Source organism: Nothobranchius furzeri, chromosome 3 (assembly GCF_043380555.1).
Source record: "Nothobranchius furzeri strain GRZ-AD chromosome 3, NfurGRZ-RIMD1, whole genome shotgun sequence".
In the NCBI taxonomy this organism is placed as follows: domain Eukaryota; kingdom Metazoa; phylum Chordata; class Actinopteri; order Cyprinodontiformes; family Nothobranchiidae; genus Nothobranchius; species Nothobranchius furzeri.
This window is the reverse complement of record NC_091743.1, coordinates 61740170-61760385: the sequence shown is the minus strand read 5'-3', so window position 1 is coordinate 61760385 and position 20216 is coordinate 61740170. Positions and strand designations below refer to the sequence as shown.

General features: G+C 45.2%; 1 protein-coding gene across 6 annotated transcripts in view; it reads left to right on the top strand.

The window, feature by feature from the left end:
* arhgap9 (Rho GTPase activating protein 9) overlaps window positions 1–20216 on the top strand; it is a 61708-nt gene that overhangs the window by 28706 nt on the left and 12786 nt on the right. For 3 of the 6 annotated variants that reach the window (XM_015959146.3, XM_015959143.3, XM_054752264.2), the window contains 7 exons: window positions 1398–1463; window positions 4299–4445; window positions 4625–4717; window positions 6065–6126; window positions 6361–6448; window positions 6908–7003; window positions 7312–7410. In XM_015959146.3, the coding sequence (XP_015814632.3) occupies window positions 1398–1463; window positions 4299–4445; window positions 4625–4717; window positions 6065–6126; window positions 6361–6448; window positions 6908–7003; window positions 7312–7410 (651 nt within the window). The remainder of the gene's footprint in view (window positions 1–1397; window positions 1464–4298; window positions 4446–4624; window positions 4718–6064; window positions 6127–6360; window positions 6449–6907; window positions 7004–7311; window positions 7411–20216) is intronic. The other 3 variants (XM_015959147.3, XM_015959148.3, XM_054752279.2) reach the window with 3 other exon arrangements.

Genomic DNA, 20216 nt, shown 5'->3' with positions numbered 1-20216 from the left:
TGAGTTGTTTAGCCACAACCTTTTCCAAGATCTTGGAGATGAACGGAAGTGTAGAAATGAGTCTGAAGCTGCTATGGAGAGAGGGGTCGAGACTCGGTTTTTTAAGAAGCGGGTGGATTACAGCGTTCTGAAAGTAAGCAGGGACCTGACCAGAAACCTGAGAAGCATTAATTATAGAGAGCACGCTGGGACCGATGGACTGAAAAGCATTTTTAAACAAAGATGAGGGTAAGATATCGAGGGGGCATGCAGAGGTCTTCATAGAGTTAACTAGTTTGGTTAACTCAGGCAAAGAAACCGGAGCAAAGCTATCTAGGATGATGGGCCTGGTTGGAGTCGGGAGAGGCAGAGATAAGGCTGAAGGAGAGATGCTAGATCTAACCTTATTGACTTTGTCCACAAAGAAAGACAGAAAGTTCTCACAGTCTGCAACAGAGTGGATGGAGGCTGTAGGAGAGGAAGGAGAGACGATGCTGCTGATGGTGTTAAACAGCACTTTGGGGTTCCTTTTGCTCTGGGACACCCTAGCGTCTCTGACTGCAGAGTTAAAGGATGTCAGAAGATCCTTTAGGTGCAGCAGATGGATGTGGAGATGGGTTTTCTTCCACAAATGCTCAATTTTTCTGCATTGGCGCTTCGGGCTGTGAAGGCTGTCATTAAACCAGGGAGTAGGGTTCACTGCAGGAACTGATCTGGTTCTGACAGGACAGATGTTGTCCAGAATGGAGAGGCAGTGCTCGTTAAAACTGAGAAGTTAAGGAATCTGGGTCGTTATTAGAAGAACAGGGTGGATCAAAAGCAGCAGGAAAATTGCTAGCTGTGCTCTCATTAAGAAAACAACTACGTCACATTGTCACTTAACATTTATGGACTCACCCATCTTGGCTCATGACGGGAAAGGCTGTTGGTCGCTTAGCGTCCAGGAAAAAGCAGAGAACGTCTTGGCTATAGAAGCTAACTATTAGCATTAGCAACTCCACCACACAGCGGAACTCCTCCAGGTTTGTCTTATTTGCAGAGATAAAATATTGACATTGCAAGTTAGTTGTAGAGTCATGTTGCTGTTATCCAGTCCAAGACGAGATGTCCAAATATCAGGAAATAAGACTCAATATTCTGCTGTTTGAAGCTCAGCCTTGATGTGGTTCACTTCTAGTTCCTGAAAATGGTGCACCAGTGTTCAGTTCCTGTAAAAATTAGGTTGAGCACTTCTTCAGAATTTCGACCACCAGGTTCATGACTGACTTACTGTTGCATTCACGAAAAAATAATCAGAAATTACAAGGATTTTTTTATTGTTTTAAACATCAATTTAACAAAGAAGGACACACTTTTTTCCTATGAGGCTGATCTATGTTTCCCATCATTATTTTCATACCTCTTCTCTTTTCATGCAGCTGTCACCTGATTTCCTCTTCGAGACCCACCAGAGAAATTCCAACTGTGGCTGGCAAGTGACACAGGTAAAGCTAATCTCCTCCTGAAGTTTTCTTTTTTTGCCCCAAGGCATTTAATGCATTCCACCTTGACTGTCACCTTGAAAAACAAAAGAGAGACAGACTTCTTTAACCAGTTTTACATGTTCTCCCTGAACAACAAAATGTATATGCCTAGCAAAACGAGACATCACAGGAATTTGATGACTTTGTTTGCCAGCTTGACTTTGTCTATTGATACAAATCTGCCTGGAGTTAACCTTGTGCACAACATTCACATCATGCACAAGGACTGAAAACTAAGTCTTTAGCTGACAACCCGTTGCATTGTGTTTGTTTTGCGTGCCTGACGGCATGGCTAATCCTAAGTATTTTGTTGTTGCTCAAAGAGCTTTTGATAGTGGGTATTAACTCAGTAGAAATCAAAGAACTCACATTTTAAATTTGCAAAACCTGCATCTCAACTCTATTACTGTAGAATACATTCAAATAATGCCAGCTATGCTCATTAGATTCTCAGCCATCAGCGTTTATGCACATTAAAGTAGTGAAAGAGCAACTCATGGTGCTAAAAGAGGCTGTTACTAAAGCAGTTCCTACTGCAACATGTTGCGTCACAGTGGGGTGTGGGTACACTTGGTTTAAAGCCCTTTTACAGCCAGGCTCTTTAGAGAGAAAAAAAGCAGATTTGGCTCTCAGAGCTAATCCTCCATGCAGGAGGAGATGCATTAGTAAGGATTTTTAGTCTGATTGTTAAAATTAGGATGCAGGGATTTGGAGCCTAATTATGGGTTTTGACACATTAAAAAGGTGAAGTTGCTAAAACGTCTGCATGTGTCTGCAGTCATACAGAGTTGTATGTATATGTAAGGAACTAGAAATGTAAAACATTTGCATGGAAATTCTGATTCTTGCACCGTGCATGTCTTTGTCTCCCTCTATACCACCTTAGTAAATCAGCTTGTCATCATTTGTTGATGTTAAGGGTTAGGTCTAGATGCCCACTGGATGAATGGTTTTATCATCTACAGTATGCATGGGATTTTAGACATTGATAATAAATCGGGTTGTGAAGCAGATGTGAATGTGAAAGAGATGCAACTGAAACATTTGTAATTTAGTTTATTATACAGTTCATAACATGTATAGTTAAGGTTTAAAGGTCTCTTTAAGACACATCTAACAGAATCAAACTCGGTCAGCGTGGACTTTCACTCATCTTGTCTTGATTCTACAAAGGCTGTCTCCTTCTCCCTACTTCTTAAGCCTTCAAAAAACACAATACACCTGTACTCTGAGATAATTAGGGTGGAGATGGCCCAAAAATCAAAAAGGTGCAACTATACATTTTTTATTATACGATCGAGCTGAACCTTTGTAGCTTTCTACATAAGATGAAGAATAATAAATCAGATGCTGCATTTTATTGCAGATGGTGAGTGGCTGAACCTAGAGAGATAATTTCTTCCTGCAACATTTCCAGTCAGAAATTACAACAAACCTGGAAGAAATGCAAAGATTGTATGGACTAGTTGTTCAGCTATACTCTAAAAGAGGACAGCCAGCTTAAAGTGAAGGTTAAAGAACAAAATAGATTAAAGCTGGACTGCATGTCTATTTGAGAATGCATGTCAGGTTTTTACATCTCTGTATAATTCACATATCCCTTTTATTTAAATGAGGTCTTATGCATATATTTAAAGAAAACCCTACCCGTATTTATTTAAATACCTGCTGTTTGCAACATGCATTCAGCATGCAATATTTACTGTCTCTTGAGAGCGGACATATCTTTGTCCTAGTTGAGGAAAAGGGTAAAAGAAAACAGGTTTCTGCTGGAATTATGTCTTCCCAAAAAGAGGGCAGGTGTGTCAGGAAAAATATAATCCCTCGTTGCTTCCAGTGATGAGTATTAGACATTGTTCTACTAATAAACTGTCATGTTCTTCTGTACAATCAGATTTTTAAATTACAGAACAATTTAACAAAAGTGCTACACATTCAAAATGTCCCACTCTCCTTGTTAGGAGAGAGCCAAATCCACCCAATCGGCCAGAAATTAAATCAAGGATCAGTTTCTTTGTTTTATTTTTATTTTTTTTAAGTAAATGGTAATGCTGGTTTAGGAAAATGTCTGTTACTGATTTGGAATCTGAACATATGTCTTTGTTTTTCATTCGCGGAGATCTTCAGCTCTCTCTGAGGAAACGTTCTTCCCTCTGACATGTTTGTGCTATCATGATGCTTCTATCTGTAGATTTGGCTGTGAGAACAACGGCAGTCAGACCCTGAGTGCAACCTGCTCAAATCTGATAAACTTCATAGATCTGTTTGTTCCTGGATTTAATACTCAACGTTTCCTGTTATTCTTACACAGTAGTACTAAAAGAGCAAAGCAAAGTCACCCTTATTAAAAAGTGGGTTATTGTGGGACTGAGGTAATGTGTTTTCTCATGATTTAGGGGCAGATCTTCTATCATTGAGATGTAAATAGTCAAGCTTCATAACTGCATAACAATAAAAATATCCTGCTGTCACCTGACATGAACCAAAATAAGAATATAAAAAATAAATTATATTGGCACAAGCACATAACCCTGTGGAACACCACGACTGCGTAAATTTGACTTCAATTCAATTCAATTCAATTGAAAAATACTTTATTGATCCCAGAGGGAAATTGGAGCCAGGCTGGTTCTGTTTCCTTAACCCATTGCCACATTCAATCAAGTTGTGAATTATCATACTGAATGCAACATTAATAGTTAAAAAGACACAATCAAAACTATTACCTCATCATATGTTATTTTATTTTTGGTCTCGTTTGTCTGTTGTTTGCCACCCAAACCTTTAACCTTAAAGAGCATGCAGCGTGCCATCTCCTCTGACACCCTGAGCACGATGGCATTCACTAATGCAACAACCCAGCGCCTTAACTCCTCATCCCTGCATGACACCAAGCTGCAACTCAGCCACTCACAGTCGATGATTCTGCCTGAGAATGGCAAGGTAACCACCTCCTGACTATGCACAAACATGTACACAAGTGCACAAGCTCATTAACTGCGAGCAATGTTTACTCAGAGAATCAAACACACTTTTTATGCTCAAAGAAATAGGACATAAGTGGACACAAATTCCCACAGATAATTGAGCACCACAGATGATGTTCTGTTTTTGTTTTGCAGCTGGTTCAGCAGCACAGAGATTATTCCTGCAAAACGATTGTTGTAAACCCGCCGTCTCCTCAGAGTTCTCCAGACAGTGAAGTCGGCACACCGGTGAGAAAGATGTTGCATTAAAAAAAAAGTAGCAGATGGTGAAATTATTTCTTCACAGTTGAGGTTATATTCACCTTACACGCAGGTCTGGAATCACACACAGGCTTCTGGGGGAGCCCCGTGACTCACGGGGCTCCCCCAGAAGTGCTCAGGTACAGGATAGCATCTTGCTAGCAAATGGTAAAATTTGGGCATTCTGATGTTTTTCATTCACAAAATAAAAAAGAATTGTTGGATCGGGGACAGGGGCTGCAGCTCAGGTAAGCTCATGTGAAAATCTGGGCCTGTCTGTGAGAATGCCGCAAGTCCAGTGCACACGGGGGGTGTCATTTTGTGTCCCCGTGGGTGTGTCAATTGAAGACTTCCAGGGGAGCCCATCACCCTTTCGGGACAACGGTAGCTCAGGTGGTATAGTGGGTTGTCCATAAGGTTGCAGGTTTGATTCCAGCTCCAACCAGAGAATGCTGCTGTTGTGTCCTTGAGCAAGACACTTAATCCACCTTGCCTGCTGGTGGTGGTCGGAGGGACCGGTGGCGCCTGTGTGCGGCAGACCTCACTTCTGTTAGTGCGCCGCAGGGCAGCTGTGGCTACATCCTAGCTCACCCCCACCAGCGTGTGTGTGAATGGGTGATTATGGCCATTTACCATTTCGAGGGAGCCGGGCCCACCCTAGCTCACCCATAATTCGAACCTTGCTCGCATGCTTTTCCCCTTTAACTCATCAAGGTTCTCCTGAGATGCTGCATCCAACAAAACAATTCCAAAGTGTTTTAATATTTTCTGTGTGTGCTTTCTTTGTGATCAAAGGCAGGTTAAATTTATTAACTAGATATGTTTAATGTTTTAGTCTGCCTGCAAATTTTATAGACGAAATCAATTCAGTTTGGTTTTTAAAAGCAGCAAATGACCCACCTCCAACAATTGTCCCATTTTCTTTTTTTTTTTACAGTCTACAGTACACTGTCTCCCCATCAAGCCATCCTTAAATTAGCTCAGATATCTTTCTGACGGGAAATCTCCCTTCCATTTCGTTCCTCTTTATTATAAACTACTGTATTTAAAACTAATAGTAAAGCTTCAAAGTAAGTAATAAATCTCTCGCATCTCAAATTGGGCCATACCGCAGTGGGAGATCTCAGAGCAGCTCCCCTCCTCCTAGTTTTTGAATGATGCAACCGTCAAGTTAAATGGCTTGGATGCAGTACATAACCCAGAGAAACAAACTGTACGTAAGGACAAATATGTCCTCATAGACGTCGGTATATTCCAGCCATCTCCACCTTTTTCAAGTCACAGCATGAGTGGGAAAATATAAGTCAGTAATAGTAATGAGTGTTTTTGTTCTAGGAGCTGGAAAAAGCAGGCCTCTTGAACAAAACAAAGATTGCAGAAGGAGGCAGAAAGCTGAGGTGAAGCTGTGTGTGTGTGTGTGTGTGTGTGTGTGTGTGTGTGTGTGTGTGTGTGTGTGTGTGTGTGTGTGTGTGTGTGTGTGTGTGTGTGTGTGTGTGCGCGTGTGTGCGTGTGTGCGTGCGTGTGTGTGTGCGTGTGTGCGCGTGTGTGCGCGCGCGCGCACGCACGCGCGCAGATTAAGACCAAAGCCACCATGACCACTATACAGATTGTGTGTTTTTGTGGGGTTGCAGGAAAAACTGGAGCCCTTCCTGGGTGGTTTTAGTCGGAAACAGTTTGGTTTTCTTTAAAGATCCAAAATCACAAACACCTTCCAGCTGGGTAAGAGCTCACGCAAACAGCCCACAAGCGATACAATAATGTTCCAGTAATAAAAATAGCTTTCAAAATAATTCAAATAAGCCAAAGTTTTGTTTTTAGAGCAATTATCCAACTGCCATGGCTAACATTTTGAATATTGGAGGTTTTACTGAATTGTGGATATTTTTTGAAACCCACATTTGAAATTGTGTGCATCATTTTAAAAGGATTGGCACTTTCAAAAAATATTTTCATTCTCTGACTTATAACTGGTCTTTTAGAAAAGTAGCACACATGTCATTTCTCATGTGTAGGTTTATGTTGAGGTCAATAGATTCAGACGAGATGAGGCAGAATTAGAGCTCTATACCTGTTTTTATTTTTTTTAATCTACTTTTAGACACAAATATGGGTCGAGTGTGTCAATGGACCACTGAGAAAATAAGAAATGTGTTTTGTGCTTGTGTTGATCCAACTCAGAAACCAGGAAATAGTCGTCCCGAGAGCAGCGTGGATTTAAGAGGAGCGCACCTGAACTGGGCCAATGAGCTGTCCAGCAAGAAAAATGTTTTTAAGGTACAAAAAAATAAAAAGTTTAAAATATCGAGCAGCCATTGTAAAACCCTAAATAATTTATTTTCATTTTTTCCCCCAAAAAATTCTGTGCTTATTTTGAGATTTTTCCATCCTTTTTTAAGTGCTTATCATGATTAGGAAAGCTGACTTTCATAATAAGAGTGAGGTCAATGCCACCCACATGAAGGAAATTAATGAATTGGAAAAATATATTATTATTATTATTATTATTATTATTATTATTATTATTATTCATTATTCATTATGCAACACATTAACACACAAAAAATGTCTATTTTTATCTTTAGTTGAGAACTGTCACCGGCAACGAGTTCCTGCTTCAGTCAGAAAATGACATTATTATCAAAGAGTGGTACGACACCCTCAAGAATGTCATTGACAAGCTGGTAAAACACACACACACACACACACACACACACACACACACACACACACACACACACACACACACACACACACACACACACACACGCACACACACACACGTACCAACTAATTTACAACCCCCCACTTTTCTCTTAGTAGTTCAAATGGATTCCCCCTTTAAAGTTTAGTTTGCAAACAGTCAGACTTTTATCATCCTTGCTTCAATTCTTTATTTTGGTTTTAACACCAGATGATTTATAAACAGACTAAATTCACTGGCTCATTAGCGTCTTTTGTAATTAGCTGACATCTTACCAGTGGTATTCTGGCTGTTGATTTTTACCTTTACAGGAGTAGCAAATGAACAAAAATGTTCTTATAATTTGCATTTAAAAATCTGTGTGTTATTTAATTTTGTTCAAATAACTGAGCTATTTGAAAGTAGTAAGCAGACAAATACTGGTTTTACAGTAAACACATTTAATTTGAAGAGTCTGGGGGGCCGGCGACGGGGAACCAGGAGCCGGGACTGTGGGAGTCTGGGGGCCGGCGACGGGGAACCAGGAGCCAGGACTGCGGGAGTCTGGGGATAGAGGACACTAGAGGACGAGGACTAAGAGGGGACTCTGGACTAAGACTAAGAGGGGACACTGGACCACGACTAAGAGGGGACACTGGACTACGACTAAGAGGGGACTCTGGAGACTGAGGGTACAGAGAGGACACTGGACTACGACTAAGAGGGGACACTGGACTACGACTAAGAGGGAACACTGAACTGCGACTAAGAGGGGACACTGGACTAAGAGGGGACACTGGGCTAAGACTAAGAGGGGACACTGGACTAAGAGGGGACACTGGACTACGACTAAGAGGGGACACTGGACTACGAGGAAACTCTGGAGACTGAGGGGACAGAGGGGACACTGGACTACGACTAAGAGGGGACACTGGACTACGAGGGAACTCTGGAGACTGAGGGGACAGAGGGGACTCTGGACTACGACTATGAGGGGACTCTGGAGACTGAGGGGACAGAGGGAACTCTGGACTACGACTACGAGGGGACTCTTGGCTAAGGCACTGAGGGGACACTAGAGGACGAGGACCAAGAGGGGACACTAAAAGAGGACGACTAAGAGGGGACACTGGACTAAGGCTAAGACACTGAGGGGACTCTGGGCTAAGAGGGGATACTAGAGACTGAGGGGACAGAGGGAACTCTGGGACTGGTGGGGACGTAGACTCTGGGACTGGTGGGGACGTAGACTCTGGGACTGGTGGGGATGTAGACTCTGGGACTGGTGGGGACGTAGACACTTGTGGGGACACTTGAGACCGGAACACTTGTGGGGACTCTTGAGACCGGAACACTTGTGGGGACTCTTGAGACCGGAACACTTGTGGGGACTCTTGAGACCGGAACACTTGTGGGGACTCTTGAGACGGAACACTTGTGGGGACTCTTGAGACTGGAACACTGGGGACGGGGACTCTTGAGACTGGAACACTTGGGACGTCAACTCCGAGACTTGAGACGGGGACGTCGACTCCGAGACTTGAGACGTGGACGTTGACTCCGAGACTTGAGACGTGGACGTCGACTCCGAGACTTGAGACGTGGATGTCGACTCTGGAACAGGAACCTCCGGCTTGGGAACAGGAAGGACTGGAGCCTCTTGGACGGGCTGTACAGGAGCCTGTGTGTCCTCCGGGACAATCGCCGAAGCAGGATGCGATGCATCCTCCAGGACCATCGCCGAAGCAGGATGTGATGCGTCCTCTGGGACCACCGCCGAGGCAGGATGCGATGCGTCCTCCGGGACCTCCGCCGAGGCAGGATGCGATGCGTCCTCCGGGACCACCGCCGAGGCAGGATGAGATGCGTCCTCCGGGACCACCGCCGAAGCAGGATGCGATGCGTCCTCCGGGACCACCGCTGGACCTGGACAGGATGCGATGCGTCCTCTGGGATCACCGCCGAAGCAGGATGCAATGCGTCCTCCGGGACCACCGCTGGGATAGGAAGCGGTGCGACCTCCGGGACCACCGCTGGGACAGGATGCGGTGCGATCTCCGGGACCACCGCTGGGACAGGATGCGGTGCGACCTTCGGGACCACCGCTGGGACAGGAGAGACGGAGCCCCTCGGACAGACGGAGGTGGGACCCCTGCTGGACATGGATGTGGTGCAGATCCTGGGACCACCGCTGGACATGGATGCGATGCGACCCCGGGAACTACCGCTGGACCTGGACAGGCAGAGCCTCTCGGACAGACGAAGGTGGAATCTCAGCTGGACGAGGATGTGGTACGGCCTCTGGGACCACCACTGGACGTGGATGCGATCCGCCCCCTGGGACCACCGCTGGACTGGGGCAGGCGGAGCCTCTTCAAAAGGCGGAAGTAGGAACCCCACTGAGCGTGGGTGCGGTGAGACTCCTGGGACCACCGTTGTACGTGGACACGGTGCGTCTCCTGGGACCACCACTGGACGTGGATGCGGTGCGCCTCCTGGGACCACCACTGGACATGGACGCGGTGTGCCCCCTGGGACCACCACTGGACGTGGACGGGACGGAGGGACTTGAGGCTTGAGCTGCGTAGCTGCAAAACCTTGTGTCTGTGAAGGCCATGAACTAGTAGAAGGTCTCTGGGACTGCCACTGTTGCGTTGTCAGAAACCCGCTGCGCAAGATGGCTGCAGCAGGCCTGGACGGAGGAGTGGGATCTCTGCGTGGCAGTGGCTTGATGGCCAGCCGCGTTCCCCAGAACGGTGACTCCTGCTCCTTCTCTATATCCATGAATTCCAGGAGCGTGAGATATTCCATGACAGGTATGAAGAAAAAAACAATACTCCCAAGTGCTGTGTCAGCGTCAGGTCAGACTTTTGGCCAGATTATTCTGTCATGAGCTGAACTCAGAAGACCCGTAATGACGCCAAACAAAGTTAAAGTATATAAAAAAAAAGTCTTTTATTTATCGTGGAGTTACCAGGTGGGCAAGGCTGGAGACAGAGTAGGAGAGGAGGCGAGGGTCAAAACCAGATAGATCCGTGAATGCTACAATGAGCAGGCAGGAGGCAGAATCCAGAGAATGGGTTGAGGTCGAGAATCCAGGTAGTCAGAGGCAGAGAAAACAATCCAGGAAGGGAGCAGGCACTAGGGTTGGTCAAGGAACAGAAACAAGGTCAGGATCTATGGTACAGGCAGAGGTTGGAGTGCTGGAGAATTTACTGGCGCGAAGTCTTCAATAATCTGGCAGAGACTGGGTAGCTGAATGGATCTTTTATAGCAGGGGAAGCAGGTGAGTGAGATGAGCTGAGGAGTCAGGAGCAGGTGAAGAGGATGAAGCCGATTACAGGAACAGGTGAGATGAATGGAGTTGATGGTGGTTGCCAGGGAAACAGGGCTTGTCAGGAGCTTGGTGAGGGGACCAGGTGAGCTGAATGAAGGCTGAAAAATGAGAGTCATAACACTTCTACCCCTATTTCCTTGTTACGCCCCCTCTCTGCAGGTCTAGGAGGATGAGGGGACTAACACAAGAAAATAGGTGTAAAAGTGTGTGTGAGGATAAAGGACGAGGAGGTTCGAGTAAAAACAAAAGGATTTATTAACATAAGGTGTCCGTGGGTAAACGGCATAAATAAGGCTTCGTAATAATAAACTACAACATAAGCAGTCTCACTGCTTATGACAAAGTTTTTCTGCCAAAACGCAAAATATCCCCGGCTCAAAAGTCCTATGGGGATAAAAAGAAAAACACCACAAAGGCTTAACCCTTAACAAGGTGTGTGAAAACACACTCAGAAGGTACCCAGGCTAATCCTGGATCCTTAGTAGAGAACCTAAACATAAATGAGCGAGGGAGAATCTCAGGCTACTCCTGGATCTCTATCAATAACCTTAAACCCAGCAGGAACGGTGTAAACAGCCTTAAACCTGTCTGGTAACGGTCGCTAAAGTGTCCGTGAGCTAAAGGAGAATCTCTGGCTACTCCAGGATCTCCTCGATGTCTGTTGCGTTCCTCCTTTTAAAGAGCTGGGAGCTGCTTGATCGCTGATGAAGATCAGCTGCTGTCTCTGCTGGCGTGCCTCTCTCCGAGGTCCTGAAAGGGCGCTGGAGCGCTGGAGAGTGTGAGCTGGCCGCTCCTGGCGCTGTCCCTGGTGCTGGATCCCGTGCAGCGGGGACAAAAGGCTCAGGCTAGGATGAGAGGACGGACCGAGGGGACGAGGGTCGTCACAGCCTCCCCCTAAACAGCTAAGAAAGACAGTCATTAAAAAGGATTGTCTTTCTTAAAGAACAAGCTCTAAAAACCAACTCAGAGAAAAAAAAACAATGCCTATGGAGAACAAATCTAGGATTCATTTCAGGTTGACAAAAAAAAAAAAAACGGATGAGTCCCCACTGACTGCCTAACATTTCTTCTCTAAAAAACTTCAGTCTAGGCTTCATGTGATTGCAGGCGGGCAGATTAAGCACATGTTTTCCGAAGAAAACATACTAACCAGCAAGGAAGAGGGGTGGCCAAGCCGGCCCCTTTTCCTCCTGGGGTGCTCCCGAGATGGTGCCCAAAAGGACACCAACACTAGCCGCGACACACAACACTAATAAAAAAAACAAACAGGACATACCCCAAAGGGGGTATACCTTTAAAACCTACCTGGGAACTCACCGCTTTGTTTAAGTTTATCTGTAATATCCATAGAATAAAAGAAAGGCACTATTCTACAAAACCACGAGACAGGCAATCCGCAACCACATTGTCAGCTCCCTTCTTGTGCCGGATGTCTAAGTTGTGGTCTTGGAGCAGGAGGGCCCATCTCATTAATCTCTGGTTCTTGTTAAACATTCTGGAAAGGAAAACCAGAGGGTTATGGTCTGTAAAAACAATTAGGGGCCCGTTGCTGGAGCCAACGTACACTTCAAAATGCTGCAAAGCCAGCAATAGAGCCAAGGTTTCTTTTTCCACTGTGGAGTAGTTTAATTGGTATGTGGCAAATTTCCGTGAGTAGTAGGCAACTGGGTGGTCAATCCCTGCATCGTCTTCTTGTAGTAACACGGCCACAACCCCTACATGGCTTGCATCAGTCTCGAGTTTAAATGGTCTGGACAAGTCAGGGGCTTTTAAAACAGGGTTACTACAAAGTAAAACCTTACAGGAGTCAAACGCCTTTTGCGCACTTTCATCCCAGGTAAACGGAACCTTTGGACTCAAAAGATTGGTTAATGGGGAAACTACACTGGCGAAATTCTTACAAAAACAGCGGTAGTAGCCAGCCATTCCAATGAAGCGTCTCAATTCCCTACGCGTTTTTGGCTTGGGGAACTCTGTGATGGCCTGTATTTTGTCTGCTAACATTTTTACTTTCCCATGGCCAACCTCTTTTCCCAGAAACTGGACCGTGGCTTTAACGAACTCACTTTTAGCCAGGTTAATGGTGAGTCGAGCATCAGCTAAACGCTGAAAAAGGGCCCGCAGACCCTCAATGTGGGCTTCCCAAGTGGAGGTGTGGACAACGATATCATCAAGATATACAGTGCAGTTCGATAAACCAGAAGTTATTGAGCTCATCATTCTTTGAAAGGTTGCCGGGGCATTTCGCATTCCAAATGGCATAACTGTGTATTGCAGGAATGCGTCCGGAGTTACAAAGGCAGAGATTTCGGAGGCAGCAGTTGTTAAAGGCACCTGCCAGTAACCTTTGAGTAGATCTATTTTCGTTATAAAGGATGCATCTCCTATTCTGTCAATACAGTCATCTACTCTGGGCAAGGGATATGCATCTGGCACTGTAACAGAGTTTACCTTTCGATAATCAGTTATGAAGCGGGAAGAGCCATCCGGCTTCTTCTCAATTAAGCAGGGCGAGCTCCACGGACTGCAACTGGGTACGGCCAAGCCATGTTCCAACAAATAACGCGTTTCCTGCTCTAACAATTCACGTTTTACCGTATTAGCTCGGTATGGGTGTTGTTTTATGGGTTGAGATGTTACCACAACGACGTCGTGACTAACCGCAGTGGTTCGAGAAGGTACATCTGAAAAGAGGCAAGAGTACTCTTGTATCAGACTCATCAGTTCGTGTTTCCTGTCGTCATTCAAGTGGTCCAGGATATCTGGTAGCTGGGCCAAAGTTAAAGAGTTAGCGAGTCGGGGGCCAACAACAGGTTTTAACTTTAGGTGGATGTCCTCCTCGGGAATAGGAGTGAAGGATGCGGCTGCGCACACCGCAGCTTCAGAAACCTCTGATGGTGAAACCTGAGGGGAATGGTACAGCTTAAGCATGTTAATATGACAAGCCCTGGACTTACGGCGACGATGAGGAGTGGAAATGCTATAGGTAGTACTGTTTATTTTTCCCAGCACTTCAAATGGTCCATCGAATCTAGCTGATAAGCTAGTGCCAACCAAAGGATTCAATATTAAAACCTGATCACCGGGGTGGAGCTCCCTGGCTACAGCTTTTCGATCAAACTGCCTTTTCATCTTCTTTTGAGTTATCTCCAAGTTCTCCCTAGCCAGTTTATTTGCATGTTTTATTCGCCACAGAAATTTCTTGAGGTATTGATTGATCTTTTCCTTTTTAGACTCCTGGACTCTCAGAAACTGTTCCTTGAGAGCTTTAAGGGGGCCCCGAGGTGTGTGTCCGAACACTAATTGAGCCGGGCTAAACCCCAAAGAATCCTGGGGAGCCTCTCGGGCGGCAAACAACAGAAAGGGAACTCCTTCATCCCACTGATTTCCTGAACTTAAACAGTACTTTTTCAGCATGCTTTTAAAAGTTTGGTGCCAGCGTTCTAAAGCGCCTTGGCTTTCTGGGTGATAAGCAGAAGATACCACGTGGTGGATACCCAGTGTTTGGGCCACCTTCCTAAACAGCTCTGACTTAAAGTTGGTTCCCTGATCGGTTTGTAGAACACGGGGTAACCCAAACAATGAGAAATACTGGGTTAAAGCCCGGGTGACAGTTTTAGCTGTTATGGTGGATAACGGAAAAGCTTCTGGAAAACGGGTGGATGTGCACATTATGGTTAACAGGTATTTCTTACCAGATTTACTTCTGGGCAATGGACCTACACAATCCACCACAATGGTGTCAAAAGGATTCCCGATTACAGGAATCGGATGGAGAGGGGCTGGAGCAGGCAGCTGATTTGGTTTTCCAGAAATTTGACAGACATGGCAACGCTTACAATATTCAGCTACGTCCCTCTTCATGCCAGGCCAAAAGAAATGCTCCAAAATTATCTGGTACGTTTTCCGGATGCCTAAGTGTCCTGCCCACTGACTTTCATGAGCTAAACTCACAACTTTATTTCGGTACCTTGTGGGAATTACAATCTGATTAATAGTACCCCAAGGTGCTCCTTGGGCGGCAGGATTGTTCCAAAATCTCATTAGCACGTCATTCTGTAGAAAATAACCGGACTTTTCCCCATCAGGATTCTTAATATCCTGAAAAAATTTCTTCAAGCTGTCATCACGACGTTGCTCCTCTCCTAAGGTCATCCGGGGTAAAGGCAGACACCCCGACGTGAGCGACACGTCTTCATCCTCGGTGTCGGCGGTAATGTCCGCATTGTGGTCGTGGACGTGATGGTCCTCTTTATTGTGTCCATCATCAAAGAGAGAGGATAACTGTAAGGTTTCCTCCTGTTTACGTGCCTGGGCACGGGTTATGACACATGCAGGATAAATTCCTGGCTGCTCCTTAACGCACGAACTGGTGTCTGAGCACGGGTCGTTTAAAACTTGGAATGGAGGGACCACATTTCCTCCAGCAACATCGTTTCCGAGCAGGAGATTTACTCCAGCGATCGGCAAAGATGGGCAAACCGCCACATCAAAATAACCTCTGGCTAGCTCGCAAGAAAGAAAGACTCGGTGTAACGGCCGAGAAATCGGCTCACCATTTATTCCGTTCAGCAGAACTGACACGCCCGTTGCACTGCTCTCGTTAAAAATCATGACATCGCTAGTTATGAGCGTTTGTGATGCCCCAGTATCGCGCAAGATGATAACTGGAGCTTGGTCAGAACTTGACTCATTTAGCTGAACCACACCTTTGGACAAAAATGGTTGAAAACAGTCGTTTATCTCTGTCACGACCTGCTTGTTTTTCGTTATAAAACCAACCTCACGTGAGGGGGAGGTTTTCCGTTCGTTTTTCCTTTTTAATTTGTAACAGTCTTTTACTACATGCCCAGACCGATGACAGTAAACACATCTTGGCTGGTGGGCGTTTACCGAACCGCTGTGAGCAGGCCTCATCATAGGAGGCCGTCTGGCATCTCTGGGTGGCAGTTCGCCGCTAACGCGGTGCGTTAATGAATATTCATCCGCCAACAAAGCTGCAGAAGACAAAGTCGCTACCTTTTGTTCATTCAAGTATAAAACGGTGCGCTCCGGTAAACATCTCTTGAACTCCTCTAACAGGATTAATTCCTTCAGCTCAGTAAAAGAAGACACTTTTGATGCTGCAACCCACTTTTCAAATAATAAAAGCTTTTCTCTGGCGAACTCGACAAACGTCTGATGTGGCTGTTTATTGGTTAATGCTCGGAATCTTTGTCGGTATGCTTCTGGGACCAGTTCATAAGCAGTTAACACTGCACTTTTCACACATTCGTAATCTAAACTGTCAGAAAGGGACAAAGAAGACATTACCTCCTGGGCTTTTCCGGTGAGCTTGCACTGGAGGATCAACGCCCACACGTCACGAGGCCACTCAAGAGCTGCAGCAATGCGCTCAAATATCTGGAAGTAGCTGTCCACCTCAAACTCCCGAAAAGGTGGCACCAACACAATGCATTTACTTATGTCCAGTCTCTGTTTTATTCCAGGGGTAGTTTCTTCTCTTGTGGTGTCGGGTTCTGTCACAACCTTGTGCGTGTCAACATGTGGGTCATTTTGTTGGGAAATCTCGGCTTGTCTCCAAGCCTGGGCTTCCAGCTCAAGTCTTTTTAGCTTGATCTGAGTGTCGGCTTCCAGATCCATTCTGCGGATCTCCAGCTCCATCTCCATCAGACGGCGCTTCTCCTTTTCCTCGGCCTCATACTTTAGCCGAGCCATTCGGACTTTCAGACGTAGGTTAAAACGCTCCAGCGAACTCGGAGTAGAAGCTGGTGATACAGGATCAGACTTGGGCAAAGTTAGTGGTGAAGAAGGGGTCTTACTGTGAGCCGGCGGGGTCTGGTAGCCGGGAGCCGTCTCCTCGGGTGCCGCCGAAGATGGTCCTGCTCCGTTCTCATGGCTTGCGGCGTCATCCGCACGCGGGGAAAGGACAGGAAGATCTCCAGTCCCTTTTGCAGGCAACAAGTTCAAGTTTTCCAAGGCAGCAATAACTGTCTCTTTTAGAACCTGTTTCGTCATTGTGCGGGTGCCATGGAGATCAAGGTGCTCAGCCACCTCCACCAGATCGCTCTTGCGGCAGGCCTCGAGCGCTTCCCGCGACGGTGCACGCAGAAACTCCTTTAAAGAAAACATAATTATTATAGAGCTCACCTGGGAAGAGCTAAAATCCAGAGAGTGAAACCACCAAAATGAAAGAGTCCCAGGGTACTTAACATACACTTAAGCGCAATGGGAAAAAAAAACGCGGCGCACAACCTATTTCTTTATTACCGGGCAGACTTAGATTAAGTTCCAATTATTTATAACTCAAATAAATCCCGGACGAGCCCCCATTATGTTACGCCCCCTCTCTGCAGGTCTAGGAGGATGAGGGGACTAACACAAGAAAATAGGTGTAAAAGTGTGTGTGAGGATAAAGGACGAGGAGGTTCGAGTAAAAACAAAAGGATTTATTAACATAAGGTGTCCGTGGGTAAACGGCATAAATAAGGCTTCGTAATAATAAACTACAACATAAGCAGTCTCACTGCTTATGACAAAGTTTTTCTGCCAAAACGCAAAATATCCCCGGCTCAAAAGTCCTATGGGGATAAAAAGAAAAACACCACAAAGGCTTAACCCTTAACAAGGTGTGTGAAAACACACTCAGAAGGTACCCAGGCTAATCCTGGATCCTTAGTAGAGAACCTAAACATAAATGAGCGAGGGAGAATCTCAGGCTACTCCTGGATCTCTATCAATAACCTTAAACCCAGCAGGAACGGTGTAAACAGCCTTAAACCTGTCTGGTAACGGTCGCTAAAGTGTCCGTGAGCTAAAGGAGAATCTCTGGCTACTCCAGGATCTCCTCGATGTCTGTTGCGTTCCTCCTTTTAAAGAGCTGGGAGCTGCTTGATCGCTGATGAAGATCAGCTGCTGTCTCTGCTGGCGTGCCTCTCTCCGAGGTCCTGAAAGGGCGCTGGAGCGCTGGAGAGTGTGAGCTGGCCGCTCCTGGCGCTGTCCCTGGTGCTGGATCCCGTGCAGCGGGGACAAAAGGCTCAGGCTAGGATGAGAGGACGGACCGAGGGGACGAGGGTCGTCACATTCCTGCATTGGCCGCTGATAGAAAACAGACAAGGAAACACAGATTAGAAAAGCCGGTGACATTTGCACATCAAAATGTTAAGTTATCCTTCATGGACTCATCTTGGCTCGCAACGGGAAAGGCTGTTGTTGATGTAGCATCCAGGAGACAGAGCACATCCCAGCTACTAGAAGCTAACTATTAGCATTAGCAAGTCCACAACTTGGCAAAAGTCGTTCAGGCTTGTGTTATTTGTGAAGATGTAAATGGCCTATATTTGAATAGCACCTTCTTAGGGTTCTACAACCCCCCAAGGCACTTCACAACACAGTCATCTACCCATTCACACACACATTCACATGCAGGTGGTGATCGTGACGAGCTACGATGTAGCCACAGCTGCCCTGGGCCCCTTAGAGACCACTGCAAATGTACTGTTGTGTGAAGCTCATCTCTCAATCTGGCTAACCTACTTCCCGAAACAGTGCCAGTTTTTTTCACCACAAATTCTACTCAAGACATTCATTTCTACTAGAGACCACTGCAATTGTGTTGAAAAAAGGAGTGAACTTGGTCAATAATAAGACACTTTTTTTTTCCTCATGACATCGATGACGCCCTAACCCAGAAATCTCGTTTTTTGAACATCGATGTTCATGAGCACTAAATCATTTCTGATTAACCATTTGGATGGTTTCCTGCTGATCCAGTCTTTGTTTCATCAGGTATCTTCTTGTTTTCTAAGAATCATTTATTAAGTTATGGCAGGATATTCACTTAATGTGGACCATCTGTAAGGTTCTTTTGTCTCCACAAAGATACTCCAGATTTTGTTTATGGAGACCCCTGGCCCTGCTGGTGACAAATATCCTGAACCCTCTGGAGGCAGGCGTTGCAGATTTGCAACGTTAAAACCTGGTTACTCCACATCAGTGTTGGGATTAACGCCTTAATGGCGTTATTAACGGCGTTCTTTTTTAGGTAACGGAATAATTTAATTAATTACTTTTCCCACTGTTGCAACGCCGTTACTGGGGACGGAAGGTTGTGCGTTACTATGTGCTTGTCGAACGTTGAGCAACAGTGTGAGGCTTTCTGACCGCCACACTTCAGCTGCAGCCAGGGAGAGAGAGGTGTCGGTAACGCACTTACAAACATGATGATGATTGGCCGGGTGGGCGGAGACCCTCAGTGTTCTCACCGTCACTGCATGCTGTAGACCCAACAGAGCAGTGATGGGAATAATCATAATTTAAAATAACCGTGTTACTTAAACAATATTTCTTTCAGTAACGAGCAAACTAATTAATTACAGTCTTCTTTTATCAAAACGTTTCTGTTACTGATAAGAAAATGCGTGCGTTAAGCTGTGCGGTGTGTTGAAGCTGTCATCAGCTGATCAGGAGCTAAAGAGGTAGATGTTTTCATCCAAGTGCATCACGGCCCGTGAAGAACGAGGAAGACGTGATGAATATTCTACGGCTGCAGGGGTGGATCTGCAGCCATGCCCTTCTTAGCATGACAGCGGGACGTCCCGAAGGTCCGCTCACCTGTTCACCGCTCAGACGCCACGATCTTCTACCTTCCTAGATCATCTAGCTGTAACCTGTTTCTGATCATGTCTTTAGTCCCGCTGTAACACTGATGCATCAGTCTCAGACGTCATGGTGCTCAGGTGCTATTAGAACTACCTGTGTGTGTTTACCACCCAGCTTCAGCTCTTCTGTGGTTGGGTCTGACCCAAGTTACACATTTAAGTCCTCCATCAGGCTTGTGCCTCTTCTAGTGTCATTTTAAAGGATTTTATTTATTTATGTAACCATTACTAGATTAGCAGCAACAGCAATGCTACTAATAGACAATTATGTGAAGCTGGAAAAATTAAAATACTGTGCAAAATTACATTCATTTCTGTAATTTAACTAGACCGAGAGACCATTTAAAGGCTCGGGAACCTTTACAGGTGTTTCTATTTGCAATTTTAAATTTTTGATTGATTGGGGTCTTGTTAAATATCACACAGTGACCTTTTAATAGTCTAGATAAGTGTAATGTTCCTGTTAGTAGTTCCTCCTGTTAAGTTCTTATTTATTTAAATTATTCAGGTTTATAAAAACATTTGGACATACATTTTATTATGTTCCAGTCATTACTCATTTATATTTCACTATTGTAGTAATTTATAGTAAATTAAGTATGTTCAATTAACCCATTTTTCTTGCATTCTTTAATAAAAAAAAGTAACTTAAGTAGTTATTTTTCTTGGTAATTAGTTACTTTTATAATCTCGTAACTCAGTTAGTAACTGAGTTACTTTTTTGACAAAGTAATCAGTAACTATAACTAATTACTTTTTAAAGTAACGTTCCCAACACTTCTCCTTCATGAGCATTTTTTAACTCAGAAG